Raw genomic sequence first — 25,119 nt, forward strand, 5'->3', positions numbered from 1 at the left:
AAGTTAATCTCTCTGTCAATTTTGTAAAATGTAGATAGTAATAGTCCCTATTATAAGGTTGTTGGAGGAATAAATATGTAAACACATAAGCCAGGTGCACAGAACAGTGCATGTGGAAGCACTCTGCAGTTTTAGCTATACACATGCGCGCGTGTGCACACACGCACACACACACACATACACACACAAGTCCTTCCTGGCCCACCATATTCATACTTATGTGCAGATATCTTTTAGGAAAACAACAACAAACTAAAAAGCACAAGTTGAGTAAAAAGTGTTATTAAAATGCTAAAAATCATTTTAAAATTATAAATAAAGGCTAAAATTTTGCCTTAGTTTTTTTTTAACCAAGGAAACTTTTGTTTTCATTATAATTATTTTATAAAATTTAACTAAGTAGTCTCTAATGTTCTTGGAAATTGCTGATGGACTAACATCAAAACTTCATAAAATTTACATAGAAAAATGATGTTGAATAAAATCGTTTATCTATGAGATAGATAAGATCAAGAAGTATGATCTTAATGTGTATTTAATGTGTGGTATTTTAATAATAGAATAGATTCATGAACGAAGAAAAACAAACCATTTAGCCATAAGTGAATAATGCATTGCCTTATAATATTTCAGTGCTGTCCTTAAAAGACAGTGAAAATCTTTGGTTTATGCATTCAAAGCTGCCAATGGTAGAAGCTTTGCAGAGTCAATGAGAAAATGATTGGCAAAATTGTGTGCTTAGTTTTATAAATTACTGGATAGCAATTCGTGCTTCTCGAATTTTTGATTCTTTTAAAAACGAGTTAAAATGTTTTACATATAATGATATATAGATATATGTAATAATTTTAAATAATAATACTGTAAATTTGTAAGGGATTTAACAGTTTACAAAGAATTTTGAGGCATCCTCTCTGATTCTGGATGGTAAGCAGGCCAAGTCTTATAAATGTTGCTTTAGAAATGGAGAAACTGGGACACAGAGAAATCATATTGTCTGTCTAGAAAGTAATTGCCAGAGTTGGAACTGGCTTCCAAAGTGTTTTGACTCCAGTGCAGCGCTATGTCTACTCCTTTCTACTGCATTGTTGTTCAAATTACAACTGCAACCCCCTTAAACTATTTGAGAATTATTTATATATTTATGAAATAAATGGCTTCTTTGGGTCCAGTATACAGATTATCCAAGGGAAATTATCATCATAGTACTGTCAAAGGCAGTAGTGAATTTTCAGTAAGTTGAATTTACTTAAACAAGAACTAGTTTTAATTATTTTTATTGAAAAGAAAGAAAATTGGGTACCTACTTCTTTTGTATGTCCTTTGGAAAGATTAGTTTTGATCCCATTTCAGAGTATGCATGGGACAGGTCAATTTAATAAACTTGTGTGAGGTAATTTTATATGATGTACTCTGTGTTGTGATTAACTCCTCCAAATACTTTGTTCTTCTTTGAAATACTAATATAGAGACTCAGTACACTCAGTTCAATAGTTCATCTTGTCATCTGTGAAAAGGACAAACTGTAATATGATAAGGTTTAAGGATTATCACAGTTCTGAATTTAACTTTCTGTTCTTAAGAGAACAATTTCTTCATAAATGTACAAAATAAAACTCATGTTAGCCTGATCTTTAGGACATGCAAAGAGAATGATCAAACAATTTGAGTGTATCCTTCTTTCTTATTAAATAATCCTACCAGTTATCAAATATTTAGGATAATAAACTGCTTCTAAAATCTTGAATTCCTTCATCACTGGCAAAGCTAATAGTTTTATATTTGTTTTCTTGTTTACATTATTACATGTTTCCTGAAAATAACAGCTAAATTTATTTTTCTTCATTTCAAAATGGGGATTTATTTTAATCAAGTATGGCAAGACATGAAGACATGGAAATGATTGTTGTGAAGGAACAAGTTTATACTCATAGGTCCGTAGAAACAGGGCCATGGTATGCCATGCTGGGGCAAGGTCGGGGAGACACATGGGGAAGCATCAGGATTGATCAGGAGAGGGGAGAGAGAAGGAAACATGGACAACAGCCTTTATTGTCTTTTCAAGGCAAGGCTGGCGAAGCACATTTAGGATTGGCTAGTTTGAATAAATTCAACTGATTTGGGAACATTGACTGGTTGTCTGGTTCCTGATCCTGGGGTGCTTAGGCTTTGATGTGTAGGAGCTAGATAAAGGAGGTAGTTGGGAAGTGTGAGTGTTGGATTGGTGGATTTACGTATGAAAGACGCATGAACTGTTTGCTATCTCCAGGAGTTAACTAACCCTGGGAGGGGCAGTCTCTTCCTGGTCAGGAAAACCCTAGATGGCAGAGCATCAAGAATACAGAAAATAATAAAATATAGCTTATACATACATAAATTTTGTTCTGTTGAGGTAATGATTTTGGAGGGAAATATTTATGACTTTATAGCTAGGAAGCAGTATTGCTATTGACCTCATCTCTTATTTAGCAAATAATTTACAACCTAGAAATACTGATATTTATACTATAAGAAATAAAAAGATGAATAAGTAATAGCCATGTCTGACTTAAGAGCTTACCAAGAAGACAGAAGACATTTATCCTGATAGCCACAAGCAGTAGATAAGTGTTATAGAGTTTTTTAAAGAAAGCTTTAATCACAGGGATAGACAACTAAGACTAATGGAATGGAATATAAAATACATATTGAATCCACACAGGCATGGAATTGTGATATATGAAAGACTTGGCATTCCAGATCTGACAAGAAAAGAATATATTGTTCAACAAATACCTGTGGACAAGTATTTAGCCATACGGAGAAAAACGAAATAGAATCCCTACCTCACACCATGCTCACAGATGGATAGAATACTGAAATGTGAAAAGATTTTAAAACTTTTAGAAGAAAACATTTTCTAAAAACATGTCTAAGACCTTGAGTTAGGGAAGATTTTCTTAAGATAAAAAAAAAAGCCATCAATCATTATCAATATCAATGAGAAAAATATCAATCATTAATTCAACTTTAGCATACTTAAGATTTTTTCATTATCAGAAAAACTTTAAGAATTCCAAAGGTTTACAGAACTCCAAAGGGTACAAGCCAGCTTTGGTGCTCTTTCCTTTCCAGGTTCCTGTCAGGTCAGTGATACATTTTAAGATAAGACTCAGTAAGATATTGTATCAAACATATTCAGTTTATTTGAAGGAGGCTCTTTGGTATTACCCCACTGGAATATAAGCTTTAGGAGTGAGGGGTTGTCAGTTGTGGTCACAGCAGATTCTTGACTCCTAGAATGGTGCATAGCAGGAGAGAACATTCAATAAATACTTGAATCAATAACTGAATAAGCTTTAAGTTGCAGGCTACTGTGTTATTTAGTTAAAAACAGAAATTAAATTTTAACCTTTTTTAAGAATAAAAAGTATGTAAGATTCAGTTTCAAAATCTCTTTCATTTAATGTATTTATCACAGTCCTGCCTCCAAATGTTATAAAAATCTTTTTACCACTTATGCTTTTAATTATAGCTGTGCATGTGAATTGCATTCACTGTTACCTGCCACCAAAACTGTTTTTGCAGGTACAAGGTTTGTGAGCATTCTCTGCCATTGTGCACACTTTTGGCATTTTCATTAGGCTTTGATCTACTTTGAAGTCATGAAATATTATAAAGAAAAATAACAGTGATAGACTACCAGGGGACTGGTTGCTCACCTTCTAAAATCTTTTAAATGAACAATGTCTGGAAAGCAGATGAGGAAGAAGAGGAGAGTCAGGCTGTAATGGTGGTCAACAGAACACCAACCAGCTACTTCACCACTTTTGATCATCAAAATCCAGGCCTGATTTTTCTGGTCCCAGAATGAAGGTGTTTCAGTCGAGCCTTTGGGTTTGTGCCTTTTGTTTAGTTTTCAAATTGAAAGGGAAATTCATCTGCAAAGTGCCAGCTATGTTTCTTCAACATTCTACCAAGACTATATAAAACTGCAGCCATGTGAAATCTCCATGGGCCTGTTTTACCAATTACCAGGATATTTCATAGCTAAAATCCTTTGCATATTTGCAAAGTTCTATACTTTAGATTTCTCTGCTAAAATCATGTGTGTTTGGAGAAAGATGATATGATTTTGTTTGTGAGAATTTCCACATTAATAAAATTTTTAAATGGCTCTTTAGCATTTAGTAATAATGAAACAGAACAATACTAGACTAGCATGCTAGCTTGTTCATAAAAAAGAAAATAAATACTTGGTATTTTTAGGGTGAACATGAAATTTTCTGAAATCTCTCATCCCCATTTTTAATTAAGTGCTGCTTCACTGAGGAACCATCTACATGTAAAATGTCAGCATCTGTTCTGTTACTTATGCCATGAGTGGAATAATTTTGGGCAAAAACATTTCAATTCATTTTAAAAAATTTCACAGTAATATTGAGCATGCAGTCACTTCAAATACTTCTAAAGGACTCAACACATTTCGATAATGTAGTGAAGGATGTTTCCTAGGATTTTATCATTGAGGTATAAATTTTTCTGAGAGCAAAGCAGTATTAAAACAGACTTTCTACATGGGATTCTTTCATAACTGAGACAGTATTAGTTGGCAGGTAGCAGGGACATTCAGGTGATGAGGTACCTGGCCTACATTTACTTGGAGTGTTACTCAGCCAGAGTTCAGTGTGATTGGAGTGCTGGGGACTGATCTCTCTTTGGATGGCTGCATTTTGGGTGGTACTAAGGGATGAAACAAAGCTGTAAATCATCTAATCCCCTTACCTTTTTTTTTTTTTTTTTTTACCCCTCGAGATTAAAGACATGATGACATTGTTTATGAGAAAAATAAATGCCATATTATGCTATTTGTTCACTTGGGGGCTTATGTTGATTTATAAGCATTCATTAAGGCTTCAGCATAACTTCTCAGACTGACAGATGCACTTATTTTACTGATTAAACATTAGGAGGGGGTCTCTTTTCTGAGGCTTTATAGAAGTCAGGAACCTAGAAGGCCCATAATTAGGCTTTTGCTGTCTCTACCTCCTGTCTTTCAGGCACAGTATATAGGAATTCCAGTTGGATTATATCTGCACATTGTATTGTGTCTCCTCAACTGATTATATGATACCACTGTGGGAAATAAAGATGTGTTTTCCTCTAAGAAGGAACAGTGCTTCTGTGTTCTGGAAGGCCTTTCCATGACACTATGTGCCATCCTTATTAAATCCTTTGTTCAGTGTCTTGGAATCTTTCCATAACTAATATAATAAGCTATCAGCAACTGTTGTGGGTACAGTGTTGAAGGATACAGAACTGTTCTTGGATCTGCCCTGGCTCCTTGTCAGGTTAACTCCTTGCTGCTTGTTGGCTCCTTGAGTTCCTCACATCCATAAATTGTGCTTCTATTTCTTTGACCAACTTATATACTTAAATGACACTCAAATGGGTGTTGATAATTGCCTAGAAATCAGTCTGTCTCCACTTGTGTGGGGTGAGGAACAGAACTTTGGGAATGATTACATTCAGAATGTATATTGCAAGACAGTAGAGAAAGGGGATTAGTGATGAAGGTGAGACACAACTCTTTAAACTCCCTCCAAAGGTTCAAAGGAGAAGCAAAGCAGGGTGCCTAGCTGGCTCAGTTGGAAGAACATGCTGACTCTTGATCTTGGGGTTGTGAGTTCGAGCCCCATATTGGGTAGAGATTGTTTAAATAAACAAACAAACTTAAAAAGAGAGAGAGAAGCAAAACAAGGTGACTTAAATAGGAAGCTGAAAGTAAGATGTTAGAAATGAAATCAAATAAGTCAGCAACTATAATAAATACAAACCATGTAAACTTGCAGTTAAAATCGGAAGCTCTTGGGTTAGACTGAAGAAATAAAACCCAGCCATATGATGTTTACAAGAGGTAACCCTAACATGATGTACAGGAAGATCCTAAGTAAGTAAATAAATACATGGGTAGCTAGGAAGAAAGACAGACTGCTAACTATATGTATGTCAGTCACATAAACTTTAAAGCAGAAATGACTTATTAGAGCAGTAATTCTGAATTTATATGAACTTCATAGCCTCCAGATATATGAAGCAAAATTGGACAGAATTACAAGGAACTACTGATAAAACCATAATCGTAGTAGGAAATTTTAATGAGTTCTCATTAATTGATGAGTTAAGCAGAAAAAACATTGGAATAGAGAAGAAGTACATGATATAATTAATACTGATTGAATGGATATATATAAAAAACTTTGAAATAAATTAAAAATACATGTGATTTTTAAAAGCACATGGAACATTTACAGAAATTGACCAATTAGTTCATTAAGTCTCAACACGTCCATGCTTTGAAACTATACCACATCCTCTGAATATGATGAAATAAATTAAGAACAAAAAGATAAAAGAAAAATGCATTAAGAAACTAAAAACTGCACTTCAAATAAATTAAGTCCAAAAAGAAATTAAACTGTGAATTAGAAAATATTTCAAACTGAACTACAGTGGAGGCTACATATCAAAATCCCTAGATTGTAGCTGAAGACTTATATGGAGGGGAAAAAAATGGCCTTAGGTGTGTATATGAGAAGAGAAAATTATTGATCTGTGTGTCCTATTCAAAAAATTAGGAAAAGAATGGCAGCATAATAACATATAGAAGTTAATAAAAAAGGAACTAATAAAGCTAAGAGCATGCACATATACATTAGAAAGCAAAGACAATCAAAAACCACCCTTTAAAAGAATAAAATAGACAAATAGGCACAATTAATCAAGGAAAAATTAATGAGGGTGAAAAGGGAACAGAGCTATAAACAATGTAAGTTTTAAAAAACAATATAGTAGGTTAATTTGAATAGATTTATAAAAATAAAGGACAATTCCCTGTTTTACTGAAGCTTCAAATAGAAGAGAACCTATCTTCTCCTGTTCCAGAGATTAGAAAGAAAGCTCCCTAAATTCTGTTATTTACCTTATGATACCTTGACAATAAAATCAGACAAGGTCAGTATTGAAAAAGGAAAAAGAGTCCATCTCACACATCAAGGATGCCCACTCTTGCCACTATTGTTCAACATAGTACTAGAAGTCCTAGCAACAGCAATCAGACAACAAAAAGAAATAAAAGGTATTCAAATTGGCAAAGAAGAAGTCAAACTCTCTCTTTTCGCAGATGACATGATACTTTATGTGGAAAACCCAAAAGACTCCACCCCCAAATTACTAGAACTCATACAGCAATTCAGTAATGTGGCAGGATACAAAATCAGTGCACAGAAATCAGTTGCTTTCTTATACGCTAACAATGCAACTGTAGAAAGAGAAATTAGAGAAACAATTCCATTTACAATAGCACCAAAAACCATAAGATACCTCAGAATAAACCTAACAAAAGAGGTGAAGGATCTATACTCTAGGAACTACAGAACACTCATGAAAGAAATTGAAGAAGACACAAAAAGATGGAAAAACATTCCATGCTCATGGATTGGAAGAATAAACATTGTTAAAATGTCTATGCTACCCAGAGCAATCTATACCTTCAATGCCATCCCGATCAAAATTCCAATGACATTTTTCAAAGTACTGGAACAAACAATCCTAAAATTTGTATGAAATCAGAAAAGACCCCGAATCGCCAAGGAAATGTTGAAAAAGAAAAACAAAGCTGGAGGCATCATGTTGCCTGATTTCAAGCTATATTACAAAGCAGTGATCACCAAGACAGCATGGTACTGGCACAAAAACAGACATATAGACCAATGGAACAGAATAGACAGCCCAGATATGGACCCTCAACTCTATGGTCAAATAATCTTCAACAAAGCAGGAACAAATATGCAATGGAAAAAAAACAGTCTCTTCAATAAATGGTGCTGGGAAAATTGAACAGCCACATGCAGAAGAATGAAACTCGACCATTCTCTAACACCATACACAAAGATAAAATAGATTAAAGACCTCAATGTGAGACAGGAATCCGTCAAAATCCTAGAGGAGAACATAGGCAGTAACCTCTTTGACATCAGCCACAGCAACTTCTTTCAAGATACATCTCCAAAGACTAGTGAAGCAAAAGCAAAAATGAACTTTTGGGACTTGATCAAGATAAAAGGCTTCCGCACTGCAAAGGAAACAGTCAACAAAACAAAGAGGCAACCCACAGAATGGGAGAAGATATATGCAAATGACACTACAGATAAAGGGCTGGTATACAAGATCTATAAAGAACTTCTCAAACTCAACACCCAAAAAACAAATAATCAAGTCAAAAAATGGGCAGAAGAACAGACACTTCTCCAAAGAAGACACACAAATGGCTAACAGACATATGAAAAAGATGTTCATCATCCTTAGCCATCAGGGAAATTCAAATCAAAACCACATTGAGATACCACCTTACACCAGTTAGAATGGCAAAAATTGACAGGGCAAGAAACAACAAATGTTGGTGAGGATGTGGAGAAAGGGGAACCCTCTTACACTGTTGGTGGGAATGTAAGTTGGTACAGCCACTTTGGAAAACAGTGTGGAGGTACCTCAAAAAATTAAAAATAGAGCTACCCTATGATCCAGCAATTCCACTACTGGGTATTTACCCCAAAGACACAGATGTAGTGAAAAGAAGGGCCATATGCACCCCAATGTTCATAGCAGCAGTGTCTGCAATAGCCAAACTGTGGAAAGAGCCGAGATGCCCTTTAACAGATGAATGGATCAAGAAGATGTGGTCCATATATACAATGGAATATGACTCAGCCATCAGAAAGGATGAATACCCAACTTTATATCAACATGGATGGGACTGGAGGAGATTATGCTAAGTGAATAAGTCAAGCAGAGAAAGTCAATTATCATATGGTTTCACTTATTTGTGGAACATAAGGAATAACATGGAGGACATTAGGAGAAGGAAGGGAAAGTGAAGGGGGGAATCGGAGGGAGAGATGAACCATGAGAGACTATGGACTCTGAGAAACAAACAGGGTGTTAGAGGGGTGGGGGGTGGGGGGATGGGTTAGCCCAGTGATGGGTATTAAGGAGGGCACATACTGCATGGAGCACTGGGTGTTATATGTAAACAATGAATCATGATCACTACATCAAAAACTAATGATGTGTGGTGACTAACATAATAAATTAAATTTAAAAAACATATCAACAAATAAACTAAAGTATTAGCAAATGAAGTCCAAGAATATTGGGAAAACATCATACATACATCAGAGCTAAGAGAAGTTCACTTCAGAAATGCGAAAGCAAAGAAGAATAATATGAAAAAAAAACCTATCATGAGAAAGACAGAGGACAAATCCCAATTGAACAACATTCTATGAAATACCTGATCAGTTCTCCTCAAAACAATTAAGGTCATCAAAAACAAGGACACAGCCAAGAGGAGGTGAAGGAAACATGAAATTAAATATAATGTATCCTGGATGGACTCCTGGAACAGGAAAAAAAAAGATAATAGGTTAAAAACTAAAGAGATCTAAATGAAGTATGGACTTTACATAACAATGTTTCAACATTGGTTCATTAATCATAGTAGATGTACCATACTTACATAAGGTGTTAGCAATAGGGGATGTTAAATTAGACATTTGTCTAATATTAAGTTAGACATAAATCCACAAGGACAAGGATGGCAGGAAAAAAGACAGTAGTGACCAGACGTGACCAAGGCATCGGCAGACCTGAGAACACCGAATCTTGTGTCAGTACAAGGGAAAGCCAAGAAGCAACCTGACTATAGTTACTGCAGGTTCTCTAAAAGGCTTAGAAAATTGCCCGTAAGAGGTAGCTATAGAAGCAGGAGGTAAAACCAGGAAGACTGTAAGTCTGTTTAAGAGAGGGTGGGGGGATGGGTTAGCCTGGTGATGGGTGTTAAAGAGGGCACATTCTGCGTGGAGCACTGGGTGTTATATGCAAACAATGAATCATGGAACACTACATCAAAAACTAATGATGATTAACATAACATAAAAAAAACCTCAATTTGGAAAAAAAAAAAAAAAAAAGATTGTTAGAACTTAATCCCAGAAGGAAGAGCAAATAAATTAGGTTTCTGGCCTGGAGTCACCAATACTGAGCTGAGTGTAGAGGTGCTATCTTGAAAACAAAGGAACTAAATAAGATTTTGCATACTCTGAGCAGTGGAGAATCTTTTTCCTAGAATTTGAGTTCTAAAAAAAGAACCTAAAACCCTAAAGATATGTATGTCTGAGGTTCTCTGAGAACATGGTGAAACTCAACAAAGATCATACCTGTGCACTACACTTCCTTTCAGCTCTTTGTGGACCATTCTTAAATATGAACAGAGAGCCAAGGATCCCCAGCCATTTGAAGAGGATGTCTAATACGAAAAATTTGAGACAAATATAAGAATATGGGATGAAGTAGGGTGGAGCATATCTTAAAAGGAGTTTGAAAAAAATGGGGGAGTCCTTCACCCATTCCCCCACCAAAGGGATTAAGAATGCACTTAATCTTGATGAGCACTGAGTAATGTATAGAATTATGGAATTGTACCCCTGAAATTAATATAAAATGTTTTAAAATTTAGAATGAAAAAGCAAAAAAAAGGAGAAGTCTGGGAAGAAATAAAATTTTTAAAAGCTATTAATATCTTTAGAGAAATAAGAATATATTGCATCCATGAAACAAGGATCAAGGGTATAAAAAGGAACAGAAGACAAGAAAGAGCTTTTGGATATTAAAAATAATGGATAATGGATAATAAAAATAATAACAGCAGAAATAAAATCAAGTCAATGGAAGTAGGTACAACATATGAGTATTATAGTTGAAAGCACCAGTGAATTGGCAAATACAGTGGCTGGAAATAGATACCAGGGTACTTCATGAGGCTTCTGAACACTAGGTACAGAAAGAGGATACTAAAATTTTGCATAGTTAATAATTTTTCATGAAATAATTTCAAGCATCAGAATGCTGCTAAAATCACAAAGGAAACTATAAAAAAATTGGAGCAAAGCATTTCCATCATAGAATTCTCTACCCAACCAAACTGTGGACTACAAGTCAGGGAACAAACACTTTGAGATATGTAAGGGCATGCCCCGTTCTCAGGCACCCCTGGAAGATATGGCCCACTGAAAGGAAGAAATATCAAAGAAATACTGTCTGTCATTTTGTGATTCTGGTCTTTAAAAAGAGGACTATAAACATACATTCACACAAAAACCTGTAAACAAATGTTTATGGTAACCTTATTTATAATCATTAAAAACAGGAAACTATCCAAATGTCCTTCAACAGGTGAATGGATAAAGTGGGATACATCCATAAAATGGAATATTCATCTGCAATAAGAAGAAACAACCACATGGATGGATCTCAGATGCATTAAGCTGTGTGACAGCACCCAGACTAAAAGAATATATACTGTAGGATTCCATTTATATGACATTCTGGAAAACCAAAACTATAGGGACAGAAAACAGCAGTGGTTGCAAGGGGCGAAGAAGAGGGAGGGAGGGGACTCACTATAAAGGAGCACTTTTGGAGTGATGAGGTTATTCCTTGTACCAATTTTCATGGCGGTTTGTGGTAACAGTTACGTAATTTATACACTTCTGAAAACTCCTTGAGTGTAAAAAGGATAAAATTTATTGTAAGCAAATTATACCCCAGTAAACCTGAGTTAATAACAGCCTCCACAAATGTCACCCCAGCAATGAGGTCTTCCCTGGCCACCTATTTTTCATGGCCCTGTTCCCTACCTATCCTGCCCAAGGTTCTCCTCCTTTCCCTCCCTCCCCTGTTTTATGAAACCCTTCCCAGGATCTCCAGACACTGTTTTACCATCTCTAGGTTGTTGCCCTGTTAGTTCGAGGAATCAAAGTCATTTGACCTTTCTTCATTGATTCAGCTTTTCTATCCTTTCAGATCGTCAGCCATTGCACACTTTTCATCTTCATTATTTTACTCTGAATACATAAATTGTCAAGCATCGGTAATTTGCATTAAAGAGAAAAGATTGTACTGATGAAATCAAGATTGTGTTTACAGACGTGTTTTTCTCCATAGATAGCAGTGAGTGCCTTGCCGATGACTGTAGTATAATTGCTGGAGGGAACCTCACTGGTTGGCACCCAGACTCTGCTGCTGTGTTATGGCGAAGAATCTTGGGAATCCTCGGGGATGTGAATAATATCCAGTCACCCAAGATTCACGCCAAAGTGTTTGGCTATCTCTATGAACTCTGGTACAAACTAGCAAAGGTATGTCTTGCTACATTACCTTTTATTCTAAAAGGGGTAAATTGATTTATCATGTAACATAGAAACTGTGTTGCAATTAATGTATTCTCCAACACAGATTAGGTGTGTAGACAAAGTATGTTTGATTGTCAAAGAATAAATAATAACTTACAATTTGGTCATTTTATAAATGCAGAAGAGTTAAAAGTGATGCTGGTTTTATTGTACAAAATTTGAAAAATATAGAAAAATAGAAGAAAATTAACATCATCATCCCACAGAGATAACCAGTATGTAGTTTTATTTCTGTGGGTAAATACATTTTTACAAAGGTAGAATCTTAGAATACATAGTTTCCATTCAGGTTTTTGTTTATAATGTATGATTTCCCTAGGTTATTAAGTTTTTTGTTTTCTATTTTTGTTTTTCAAAAACGATTTATATTTATACAGTATAACTTGTTAAGCCATTCCTTACCATGTAGAAATCAGGGCCTCCCCAGGCATTAACACTCAAGGGAAAACAATGCCCTAGTTTTGTATTAAATCTAAAACCATGTCCAGTAAGCGAGACACACAATTCAAAATGACAGTAGATCTCACAGTAAAAGAAAAAATTGTAAATGTTGTAGGTTGTCACTCAACGTACAGAAATTTAACGAGAAGCAGCTATTTGACTATGGAACACAATATTGAAATATTGTTGGGATAAGCCAAGCATGGCCTTTCCTAAAAATCTCCTCTCTCTGACTTAGATACGGGATAATCTGGCAATAAGCCTGGATAACCAGTCTTCTCCGTCTCCACCAGTCCTGATCCCACCACTCAGAATGTTTGCATCATGGCTATTTAAGGCAAGTGGATATGTGTTTATTCCTTTATTGCAATTTCCTCTTCCTTTCTGAAATTGAGTTTAAAAAATGTAATTGCCCAAGACTGCACGTTTTGAAGACAAGCTGAATCTTACTAAAGCCACTGTATCCCTCATCTCCATAAACAACTCTTATGGAATACTGAGAAGTAAATGAAATGTCGAAATGCTCTGCATCTGGAGTTGATTAAATCTTTAAACCTCATCTCCTTGGCAGGCGACAACGTTGCCAAATGAATATAAGGAAGGCAAACTACAAGCCTACAGACTCATCTGTGCCATGATGACCAGACGCCAGGACGTTCTGCCAAACTCAGACTTCCTGGTGCATTTTTACCTTGTGATGCACCTGGGATTAACCAGCGAGGATCAGGTATTCTGTGACTCTGTTATCACGGTAGTCCACAAGGCGGAAACACAAGCCCACAAGGTGGAAAGTACATATGACTTTTTGTAGGTTAAATTAGGGTTCATGAAAATACATCAAACACATTAAAATTCTCAGTAGTTTCAACTCTTCTACACACAGCAACCACATTGGTCTTTCAAAAATGTAAATCAGATTTCATCACATCCCTGTTTCTTTTCTCCACTGACCTTGCATTGCACCAACCAAATTTGAACTTTATTCTGTGGCTTACATAGTGCTAGATGAGCTGGCCTCAGCCTATGTTGTCAAATTCAAAAATGCTCTTTCAGCCACTTTTGGTGGGGTTCTGCAGTAGATATTATTTGCAGAAAATTATTCTGGTCATTTAAAAGTGTTTGAAAACTATTGTTTTAGTAGGATGTTTTTGTATAAGACCTCACTCATAAATTAGGTGTCCTGACATTTCTAGATGAGGAGTTATCTTAATTTCTTCCAAAGGGTGGTTAAAAAGGAAACAGAAAGGTCAAAGGAGCCACTAGAAACATCCCATTCTTATAGATCCTGGGTGTGCAGAGTAGGATGTGGCCAGTCCCTGGCCTATCTCCCTTGGGAAGAGCCCTGCCAGTGGGAACAGGAACTCTGAGTCCTGATTTGCTGTATGAATGTCAAACAGGCAAGTGATAGGATTGGTTTGTACTTCACAGAGATTATTCTGGACTCAGTTTGGAAGACGGATTTGAAAATGTGACAGTGGTAAGATAGAGTGGGAGGTTGGGCCTGAAGACAGATTAATTAGGAAGTGGTTAAATGAACATAGAATTTAAAAATGATGAGAATTAAGATGATAGCACTGGGAATGGGAAGAAGGAATAGGAAAGATTCAAGAACTTTTAAAGCATTCCATGTTATTACTAGGCTTCTTGACCAATTAGAGGTATGGAGAATGTTTCAGAATTTACCCTTGAAATTGTAGCTACTTATCAGTGACCTTGAATCATTCACGAACTACCAAGTAGTCATCCTTTCTACATTTTTTTTATTCTTTGAATGTATAATAGAGACACACAGACCTTTTTGGTACTCGTAGGATACATGTAAGAGGTCATTCTCCAGATTAGCCAGTTTTTCTCTGTTGCTTTAGAACATGCTTCTTGAAGCTTCTCGACCCTTCAGCTCTATTTAAAACTCTTGCAATACACCCCCTGATACACAATGAGTTTTCATCATGGAGCTTTTATCTGAAGTAATAACCATACTGTCCTACTGAGCTGTCTTTGTCATACTTGCTCCAATTCCAGCAGTGTGTAGAGGACATCTCTATATAACAGGCTGGACTTGGACCCACAGTCTCATTTATTTCCTAAATAAATGCAGAAATAGAGATGTGAAAGCAGAAATGTTTGTACTCTGTGCTCAGATATTTGTAGCCATCATTGCAGGTGGAAGCATCTTTCACAGAATGATGCGACTTAGGGTGTGTGGAAGATTGAGGGATATAAATAAGGAAGAGAATGAACTCTCACAGATCATAACGAAATCCCTCAGTGACAGAAAAGACAAAGGTTTAGTTAACAACACAGTACTTTAAAGAGGTATTTTGCTTAGATTTTGCAGGGAAAAAAATTTACTTGGAAATAATAATCAACTGTAGAATTTTCTCATTTAATGAAAACAAGTTAGAAGTCAGCAGCAAACACTTAGTATTCCTAGAATGAGTTTTCTAGAAAGTCACATAAATGGATGTGAATTTAGAATCATCTTCTATTTTAAAGGCTGTTGGGGTGGAAAAGAAATAACATGAGGTGAGATAAGAGTCTGAGAACCCAAAACATAATGACTTAAAGTCATTTTCATTTTAAAATTATTTTAATATATGCCATGTTTTTGGTTAAGCTTGAACTTTTGTAGTTCATTGTAAAATACGTAAATCTTAAGTGTTGGCCCATTGCTAGCAGTGATCCCAATATCCAGCATCCTAAGACAAAACAGGGATGCCATAAATCTGTTTTATAATCAGCTTATTGTCTAGCCATTAGACACTTGAATTTTTATGTGTGCTTAATAGAATTGGCTGTTTTGCTGTAACTTTAACAATTATTGGTATATGTTTTAGAAGCCCTGACTGTCTGCCAAACAGAATTACTCTAAATAAACCTTATTCTTTCCAGAAGAAAATTACACAGAAAACCTTCTAATGAAAGAAACTTTTCTCATTTAAGTAAGAAATGTCTCTGATAATTAGTTTAACTTTTGGTCCACATGCCTAAATGGATCATGGTGGTTGTTCCAGAACTTATGTGTTCTTCTGAAAAACAGATATTATATTAATTATAAAAAGACAAGAAGCACTCACTGTAGAGAATACAGTTAAATTTAGTTTTTTAATTGGTGAACTGTGCACCTGTGACTAGTACCATCTCAAGGTTTGTTTCCTCCTTGTGAAAGCTCTCAAAGAGTCACTAGCCTGCTACTGAAAGCCTTTGTTCTTGCAGAGAGAACCTTATAAAAAATTTTCCTTACTTCTTAGATAAGTAATAGCAAATAACTTAAGATGGTCTAACATTTATTAGTTTTGTCTTACAAATAAAATCCAAGGTGAATTTCCTTCTTTCACCTCTAGGTGGCACACTTGTCTGCACAACTCTCACTGTACGGCTCACTGGCCACGGCTGGCCTTTAAAACTGCTGCAAGGCCCAGGGCCCTGTGAGCGTGATGGTGTGGCACAGTCATTTTACAAATGCTTTCCTAAATATGAGGGTATCAAAACTATGTCAGTAGTGACTAATAAAGTGTTAAATTGGAGATAAGCTCTAAGATGGTAAATCTTTTTTCTAGGTGTAAGGGTGCTTATAGTAATTGAAGATATATTATTTTTAAACCTATTTGTAAAATAGATGTCTCACAGACCGTGTTCTATGATACAATCAGATGAAACCATGGTTTCATTTAATATGGTAGCCAATTCATTATATAAATAATTGTAGTCCTTTCTGTATTTAAAAAAATAATAATGGTACATAGACTGAACAGCCAAAATGTAGTGCGTTCCAAGCCAGCTGTTTTTGTTTGGACCAGGTTTAGCTATTCTAATAACTTAATAATTTAATAGCTAAAACAATGACCTTATCAACTCGTATTTTCCCAAGTACTTGTGGAGTTTGAGTTTATGGTTTATGATTGAGAAAATGTTTTGAAATAGCTGTAAACTTTTCCTCCACTCTGAATTTCTTTTAAAAATTGATCCTGTTACTGGTTTCAAAAATATGTAGGATCATAAGGACTTTCAAAATAACTCTACATTATGAATAAAATTTGGGGTGACTTGTGGGACTGACTACCCAGCCTACCTATGAAGGGTTTTCCAGTTGGTTTCCCTCTGCCCAGCTGCTTTGTGTCTGGTGGGCTGGTGGGACTGGAGCAGAGGGACTTCAGTTCCCCAGCACCCACAGTGCCAGATTCTATACTGGGACCTGCATGACGTTATCCCACCAATTCTTCAGTTAGATTAATATCATGACCCATTGTTTAAATAACAAAGGTTCAAAAAATATCAAGAACTTTTGCCCAATGCCACACATTAAAAAATGTTTTTAGAATTCAGAGGCAAGGCTTGGCTTATTCCAACAGGGCATGTCTTCCCCCTTGATCCACAGCTAACAGGCCGGTCAAGCAGTCGGTCAGTCCTTGGTCCTGTTTCTCCTTCCGTCTTGTTTGACCTGGGCTCAGGCCTTGGCTCCCCTCCTCAGACCCCTCTCCTGACTGGAGCACCCTCCCACCTCCAGCCCCAGATAGCTTTCCACAGCTGCCTTCCCAGCTCCTCACCATGTTTCAACTGCCCTTCTAAAGCTGTTCTTGGTTGTTCTTAGTTTTTCCTAATGCTTAAGCAGCTTTTTCACCTCAGTCTTCCCCCAAATATTTGGACTTGAAAAGCACCATGATTTGGGTTTATTAAAAACAGTTCCTATTAATTTCATCGTTATTTAAAACATATGGAAAGATCAATATGTGTGAAATGGAAAAGGACAGTTGAGGAAAGGAATTTTATTTTCATGTTTCTAAGAACATATATCAAAGACTGGAACATTCTCTTTGCTTAAAATAAGTAAACTATTTTTTAACAATGACTTACAGATTTAACGTCTTAGTGCAGTTTGTTACACATCAAAGTTAAAGTCTCTTTTAAGGGCAAAGCTTACATTAATGTAAAATTATTGTTGCAAATTTGCATCTAGAAACTTTGGGAAATGTAGGTCTTTGTCATTTTCATCTGTAATTTTTTAACACACCAAAAAAGCATGAGGCCTCTCTCAGGTGGAGAAATATGTATTATTCAGCCTGGAGGTAACCGTCAAGTGACAAATTTGAATCATAACAGTATAAAGTCACGACTAAGTGTAATATGGTGTGATATAGTGTAATAGTTAAAGAGCATGGGCTTCAAGACAGCCTGTCTGGGCTCTAGTCTTGGCTGTTCCTCTTATTAGCCAAGTCATTTGACCTTACTATGCCTTGCTCCCCTTATACGTAAAATGCAGGAAATTGTTGCTTACCTCCAAGGGTTGTTTGAAGACTTTGAGGAGGTAAAATATGTAACGCACTCAACTCAGAGCCTGGACACAACAGCCTTCAGTTGGGTGAGCCCTTGTAATAATACTGAAGAGTATGAGGAAAAGAACAGCAGTTCTAGTAACTGAGTGTATTTTTTTTTCTAATATGTTAGGATGTTAATGTTTTTGTTTCCCCATATATTTTCTTACTTTTGAACGTAAGGTTTGACTAAAAGAATTAGGCATTGTGTGGAATTTCAGAACATGTGGAGAAATACCCACTCCCCATGCTATGGGTCAGACTTAACTAAAATGTTTATTTAACTCTCTTGTGATTCAGAAACATTTTTTGTGTGTCTCTTGCCCCTGGCTCACTTTCTACCCGTTCCTCACCCTGCCCACTGTGCCTTCTCTGTGATGGAAGCTAAAAAGCTGAACTATATGTGTCCCAGCTCCTTGCAGCTGGGTCGACATGCACCCAGGTCCCATCCAGCAGAGGCACCTAGGTGGTGGCGCTGGGAAGCACGCGTAGGGAGTGGCAGGCGGCAGCTGGGTCATGGGGAGGTTCTGCTCCGGAACCTGCATCATGGTGACCAGGGCAGGCAGGAGCATCTCTGCTGGAATCACGCTGGTATATAGCTGGACGTTCCTACTTGCCACCTTGTTCCAGGCTGTGGAGGGTTCATGCTTGGTTCCCCGACACTTGTAGAAACTCTATAAGCCATCTAATGCCCTGATATAAATCCCTTTTCTCCTCATCGCAGCAGGGTGGATTCTGTTGCCTGCAAGTAAGAACCTGGCTCAGACAGTGGCTACTATGCGAGGTACCACGCTGAGCGCTGGTGATACATGATCAACATGGCTCATATTTCAGTCACTAAATGCACTTGTAGCATTTCTTTTTTTCCCCCTTAATTTTAGCCATTCGTTTTGTAGCCAAGAATATTTAACTTGTTTTAGGAACCTTTTGCTTTCATTTAACTTCATATTTTAGTGAACTCTTTACCACACCAACATTAAAGAAAACATAATTTTAAACATCATATATAGAGTAATGTTCTTCGAAGTCAGAATAGCTCATGATTTTCCTAACGGAAGTTACAACCTCCTCTCATGAGGTATATGATGGAATAATATAATAATAAACATTCGTTTGTAAAAAGATCCCAAGGGGTTCCTCAGTGAGCATAAGACTCAGCAGTGAGCTATGAAAGCAAGGTGCAGGGGTGATACTTGTAACTTGGCCATACCTGACTCTTTTAAATAACCCCAGACAGTCTGTATCATGCAGTGATATGTAATAATTGCATCACCTTTTCTTAGACAAAGAATTGTTCTTTGCTGAAAGTTTAGACTTATAACTAGAACTGTGTGTTAAATACACATAAATTTATAAATATATTTAAGGCTAAACATAAATGAGTATTCAGTTTCAGGAAAAGTGCAGAATTAAGATGGCAAATTAGGGACCTTGTTTTATCTCATATCCAAGGAAATAATTCTAATATATCTCTAAAGTGCTTATTCTGTACAGCAAGTGATTGTTACCAAGGTTTAAATTCATGGGATTTTGATTCAGTGCTACCAGGATAAAATGCATATTTATAAATTTAAAGGTCTAACTGATGTTTAGAGGATTAAGTAATAGCCTTGATGTGTATCGGTGGAGGAACTCTAGAAGGCTAACATGAAAGCTTCATTTGAAAATAGTTTTTTAAAACTATAGGGTTTTACAGTGAGTAAAAACAGGACTAATCCCAGGCCTTATTCCTGAGGTTTTTAAGAATGGGGAAATGTATCTTCCAAGACATCAGGATATAAGATGGTTTTAAAATATTTTCAACATTTGACTTTTATGGTTGGCAAACCACATATTGGGAGATGAGAGACCTGGGAGTGAGACTCAGCATTGTCACCCACTGGCCATGGGGCCCTTGCCTGAGCACAAGAGACCCAATGAGTAAGTTGGACCAGAGGACCACGATGGCCCTCTCTCATTGCACCTTCTTGGATCCTCTGATCTATTTTTAGGCATTTATTATTAGGGTCACATTGTTCTTTCCTAAATATAGCAAAAGGTTCAATAATCTTTTCATGTTGAATATTTTTCCTCACCACTGTAACGACCTTGTCAGGTTCTGAGGGTGTAGACAGCATTATGATACACATGAGTATCTGTGGTACCCATCACCTTGTGTGAAGAGCCAAATAACTGGTACACACCTTATAGGAATTGAACTGGGTTGAATACCCTTCTAGCTGAGTTGGTCTGAAAACAGCTCACAGAGGAGGTGGAATCGATTTGAGCAGAACTTTCAAGGATGGATAGGATTTAAATAGTACAGGAAGCAGGATGGAATTTCGCATGTCAGAGATACAGACCTTCTCAGGCCATGTTCAAGGAACAGTGACTGGAGTGGTTTGTATTAGTTCTAAATATGTGCCTGGAAATAATGTGCAGACATGAATCTAGGCAGCACTGTAGGGAGCCTGGATTCAGCATTGTTTTCATCTCATGACTAATGGGGAGCCATTGAATGTTTTGGAGCTCAACACTCAACATTGCCAAAAAGCATTTTAAGAAGCTTAAACCATAGTTATATGGGGTAGATTATAATCAGGAAGGAATGAGGGCACAACAAGCACAGAGAGGGAATTTTAACAGCCCAAGGGCAAGGTAATGAGGGCCTAACAAGGACTAAAACACAGTTTGTATGCATAAATTCATTTATTTATATGTGCACATATATGTATATGTATATTTCTGTACATATATATGTTTTGTGTACTTTGTGTGTTTGTGTGTGTGAGAAGTATTTTGGACAGGTTGGGTATAGTGCTGGGTGGGAAGTGCCTGAGAAGATAGAGCCTGCTGGCACTATTCCCATTATCTCTCAAAGCAAACGTTGATTCAGGAAGGCAAGACGATGAATTGAGGAAAGGTGGGGGGCAAGGTAGGCTGGGACCTCTCTTCATCATGGGCACAGTAGCACAGGGGCAGGCAAAGCAGGTGTATGGAGGATACACTGAGAGATGTCCCTAAAGAATTCTTACCTGTTAGGAAGTAGAAATGTGTTAGAAAGGTTTCCAGGCACATTTCCTCTCCACTTAAGAGAACATAATGTCTAACCCTGTTCGAATTTGAACAGTTGATGTCCAAACTGTAAATTTATTTACAGTTATTAAAATAACTAGAATTTCTAAAGGTCTCTATTATCTTAATTTTTATTAGCCAGTTTTGTTACTATTTGTTTTTGAAAGTACTTTGACACTTAAAAAAACTCCTTTATTTTTCTAAAAATATTATTTTGAGTGTGAATTTACTTTTTTTTTAAATAGTGGGATTTTGTTGAATGTAAAGGTCTACTACAGCAATAAATAAAACTTTCAAGTTTGACTTAGGTTTGATGGAAGAATAACGCTTACAAGGATGGGTGGTATATGTGAACCCTGTCCTAACATATATTGATAAACTAATAATAATTCTTACTGTGTGCTTACTGTACAAATTCAGTGATGAAATGTAGAATCTATTGTGTTGGTTGGTCATCTGTTCTTCCCCAACACATATGGTTCGTGTTCTGTCACCCAGGTAACATCCGGTGGTTTCTGAGTGTTTCCCATAATGTTTCATGAGAATGTACAAACCATAGATTAGTCAAGTTTTACCAAAGAAAATTTTATTATAACTTTGCTTAGCTATCAGTGACCATAGAGACTTGAGACAGATGACTACACCAAAATCATAACCTGGAGAGTTTTTTTTTTTCTTTTCTTATACAGCTCTGAAACCAATAATTATTTTCATTAAGCTAAAGACCAAGCCCACTTACCCCTCATACACCTAAATAAGGAAAGTAGAAATATGTAGAAGGTAACAGATGGTAGAGACTTCAGTTAGGAGGTTTAACACGTGTACAGTGAACTTGTTTCACAGCTTTAGAAAGTGTAAGATGATAGCAGGGGAGGCTGACCTGGAGAGGGAGAGGTTTACCTGAGGCCAGAAACTTGAGTTTTGTTTGATTTCCCTTTTTGGAGTTAAAGGTATAAAGACTTTCTTTCAAATAAATGCTATCAGTGAAGAGTATGAATTATGAATTTAAATACGAATTTAGCCATACATGTTTAATAAACATATGCTACATGAAATAAAGCCTAAAAATGCAATATAATAACTCAATATATGTGGAAAATTGATTTTGTCCTTACTAAACTGTTACCATATGGTAAAGTATATAAGTTGACCTACATCTTTCATTAGAAAAAAATGTTCTTTTGTTCCCCAAGGTCTCTCTTTGGAAGGAAACCCTACGGTGTCCTCTAACAAGGCCCACGTCACCAGAATCTTCCTTAGTAGACTCACTGGAGTGCATCTTATCTTTTCCCAGGCAGAATACACACTCAATAAATATGTTGATTGATCAAAAATCGGAGGAAAAAAAGAGAAAGGCCCCCTCAAATCCATGTGGCATCATGGGGAAGAACAGATGACCAAAGCAGCTGAGCCAAACCATTCTGGTTGAGACTTTAGCTCCAGTGATCAGTTTCAGAGCTGACATGAACTTTCTACTTTCTATAGTGGTGATCCAGCCATCATTCATTACCCTAGAATAGTGATTCCTGGGATGGCAGGGGGCTTTGCCACCCCCTCCCCTCTAGGGACACTGGGCAATGTCTGGAGATATTTGGTTGTCACAGGAGGGGTGTAGTGGGTAGAGGCCAGGGATGTCATCACACATCCTACAACATACAGGACAACAAAAAATTTACGGTCCACTGTCAATAGTGCTATGATTGAGGGACCCTGCCCTCAAATAGTAGTACCTGTGCAGGTGACACCAGGCTAGAAGAGCCAGGCGATGTAAATTAAATGACAGAGCCCAGCAATCAAAACAAGCATGACAGGCTAGCTCTCTCAACTTAACCAAGGAAATTAAACCCTACAAAAATTTAACCAGGGAGATTAAAGAGAGGCAAATGTTTGAGGTTGAGCATTATGAAAATTGCCAGTAGGGGACTCTTCTTCAAAAAGCAGAGACTCAATTACAAATGGTCCAATTTATTTTTAAAAAAGAAAAACAATTTAAGAACTCAAGCACTGAATGATTACATGAATTCTGAGTTAACATGACAAATACTGAGGGGCATTTTGTCCTGAAGCCGAATCTGAATGAGTGGTGTGGCCTGCAGCGCCAGAGCCTGAGGCACTGCAAGTGTTGGTGGAGGCAGGGAGGGGCTCAGGGGGGCTGTGCTCCCCCCTGTACACTGAGTGCACGCTGCCGAGCGACTGAGACGAGGAAGGATGGTGAGAGAACAGCTTGCATGGTGAGGAGCTGGCACATGGGCACAGATCATTGCTTCCTTCAAATGTCTGGAGCCCTGCCTGTGAGGAGAGAGAGAGAGATCAGGCTGTCTTACCTCCTGAGTGGGGACTGATGGTAGACTCCAGCTCACCACCAGAGGCACTTTCTAGCCAGGTGTCCTGTTCAGACGTGGCCCGTGATTGATTGGGGGTTTGTAAGCCTCTCAAACTCTGTCAGGTCCATCTATGGCCAGCTGGTCTGGCCACCCCCTGGCAGCCTGGGCAAAAGGGCCATCCACTCCGGAGCTTGAGCCCTGGCCTTGCACTGAAGTCGCTGTATGCTTGAGTCAGTGACCTCATAGCCTCCTCTGGCCTGAGCTGCTTGTTCTATGAAATGGGGTTATAACAGCTCTCTTTGGGGCCCTGGAAAAATGAGGACAGTTAGGCCTTCAGTAGGTGCTAGTAGGGTCGCTGCAGAAGGGATTCCCCTGTTTGGAAAATCGCTTGTTGACCTGCAAGAGCTTCTTTTCCCATTTAGAATTCTACAAAGATTTTAAGAAAATTTACATTTTTCTTCAGGCAGAGAAGAACTGAGAGACCGAGAGGTGGCTTCTAGAAGCATTGCAAATACTGAATTGTACTTGGGGAGGGAGATGCCTTAACTCCTGTGTGGAAAAGACTGATTTTTGAATATAAGAGATTTTAAGTCAAGACTGTGGTTTATAATCCATAAAGGATAGGTTTGGATACAAGGAAATAACATCAAGAAAAGCATTCTAAATTGCAAGTTTTGTTTCTGTGAGAAAGTGCTCTCCTTGTGGGGAATAATCTCTTTTTGTCTGTTGATTCCTTTTTAATACATAACAATAAGTGGGAGTGTGGTAATTGCAGACTGTTCAGCTATTAATGCTATTTACGGGAACACATTTTAGAGAGAACATTGTTTTCTGAAGAAACAATAAACAACGGTTTTTCTTTTGTTCTTCCATGGAAAAAATATTCTTTGGTAGGTATTTGTGGGCTAAATAAATTTTAGAAGAAGAGAATCTTTTAAAAGTAAGACAAAATAAAACATCTACCTTTTTTTTTTTTTTTACCCTGTACTGGAGTCTTGCATTGAATGTGTGCAGCATGGTCTTTTTGTCAAGACTCAGGGCCTTTGTGTCACCTGTCTGCTTCACTCCCCTGGGTCCTCATAGAGTGCTGGGCTGTGCCCCTCCAGGAGCCCTGGTGCTCTTGGCCTGCCCTCACTCCCAACTATGTAGAGCTGTCCCCTACCACGGAGGGGTCATTGCTGGAATGCAGGGACCACCTTTATTCTGCTTCATTCCCCTCACAGCCTGGGCTGACATGGTACCTGCAACTGAGTTAGCGTTCAAGAACTTTGTCAACTTATTGTGAAATGTTTTTGTAGGAGACTATCAGAATGATGTGGCTTTCATTTTGGACTCCTTTTAAATGAGTGGGTTTTTTTTTTAACAAAAGCACTTATTTTTTTTTTCTTTAGAAAGAGAGCATGAGCAGGGGAGGGGCAGAAGGAGAGGTAGAAAGAGAATCTTAAGCAGACTCCACATCCAGCATGGAGCCTGACATAGAGCTCGATCTCACAACCTTGAGATCATGAACTGAGCTAAAAAGAATAACTGACTGAGCCACCCAGGTGCCCTAATGAGTGGATTTGAAATCAAATCTATTTCAAGTCTTCTTTTTCAGTTGGCCCTAGAAAAATTAATATTTTAATAAGATCATAATTAGAAATGCTGTCATAATTTAATACAAGCAATGATGTATGAGGCTTTAGAATTTACAAAATG

At 37.2% G+C, this 25,119-nt stretch overlaps 1 protein-coding gene across 7 annotated transcripts in view; it reads left to right on the forward strand.

The window, feature by feature from the left end:
* RALGAPA2 (Ral GTPase activating protein catalytic subunit alpha 2) overlaps nucleotides 1-25,119 on the forward strand; it is a 341,673-nt gene that overhangs the window by 162,485 nt on the left and 154,069 nt on the right. For all 7 annotated transcript variants that reach the window (XM_027624203.2, XM_027624204.2, XM_027624200.2 and 4 more), the window contains 3 exons: nucleotides 12,043-12,236; nucleotides 12,970-13,068; nucleotides 13,303-13,458. In XM_027624203.2, coding sequence (XP_027480004.1) covers nucleotides 12,043-12,236; nucleotides 12,970-13,068; nucleotides 13,303-13,458 — 449 coding nt within the window. The remainder of the gene's footprint in view (nucleotides 1-12,042; nucleotides 12,237-12,969; nucleotides 13,069-13,302; nucleotides 13,459-25,119) is intronic.

The sequence above is a fragment of the Zalophus californianus genome, chromosome 8, assembly GCF_009762305.2.
Source record: "Zalophus californianus isolate mZalCal1 chromosome 8, mZalCal1.pri.v2, whole genome shotgun sequence".
NCBI lineage: Eukaryota > Metazoa > Chordata > Mammalia > Carnivora > Otariidae > Zalophus > Zalophus californianus.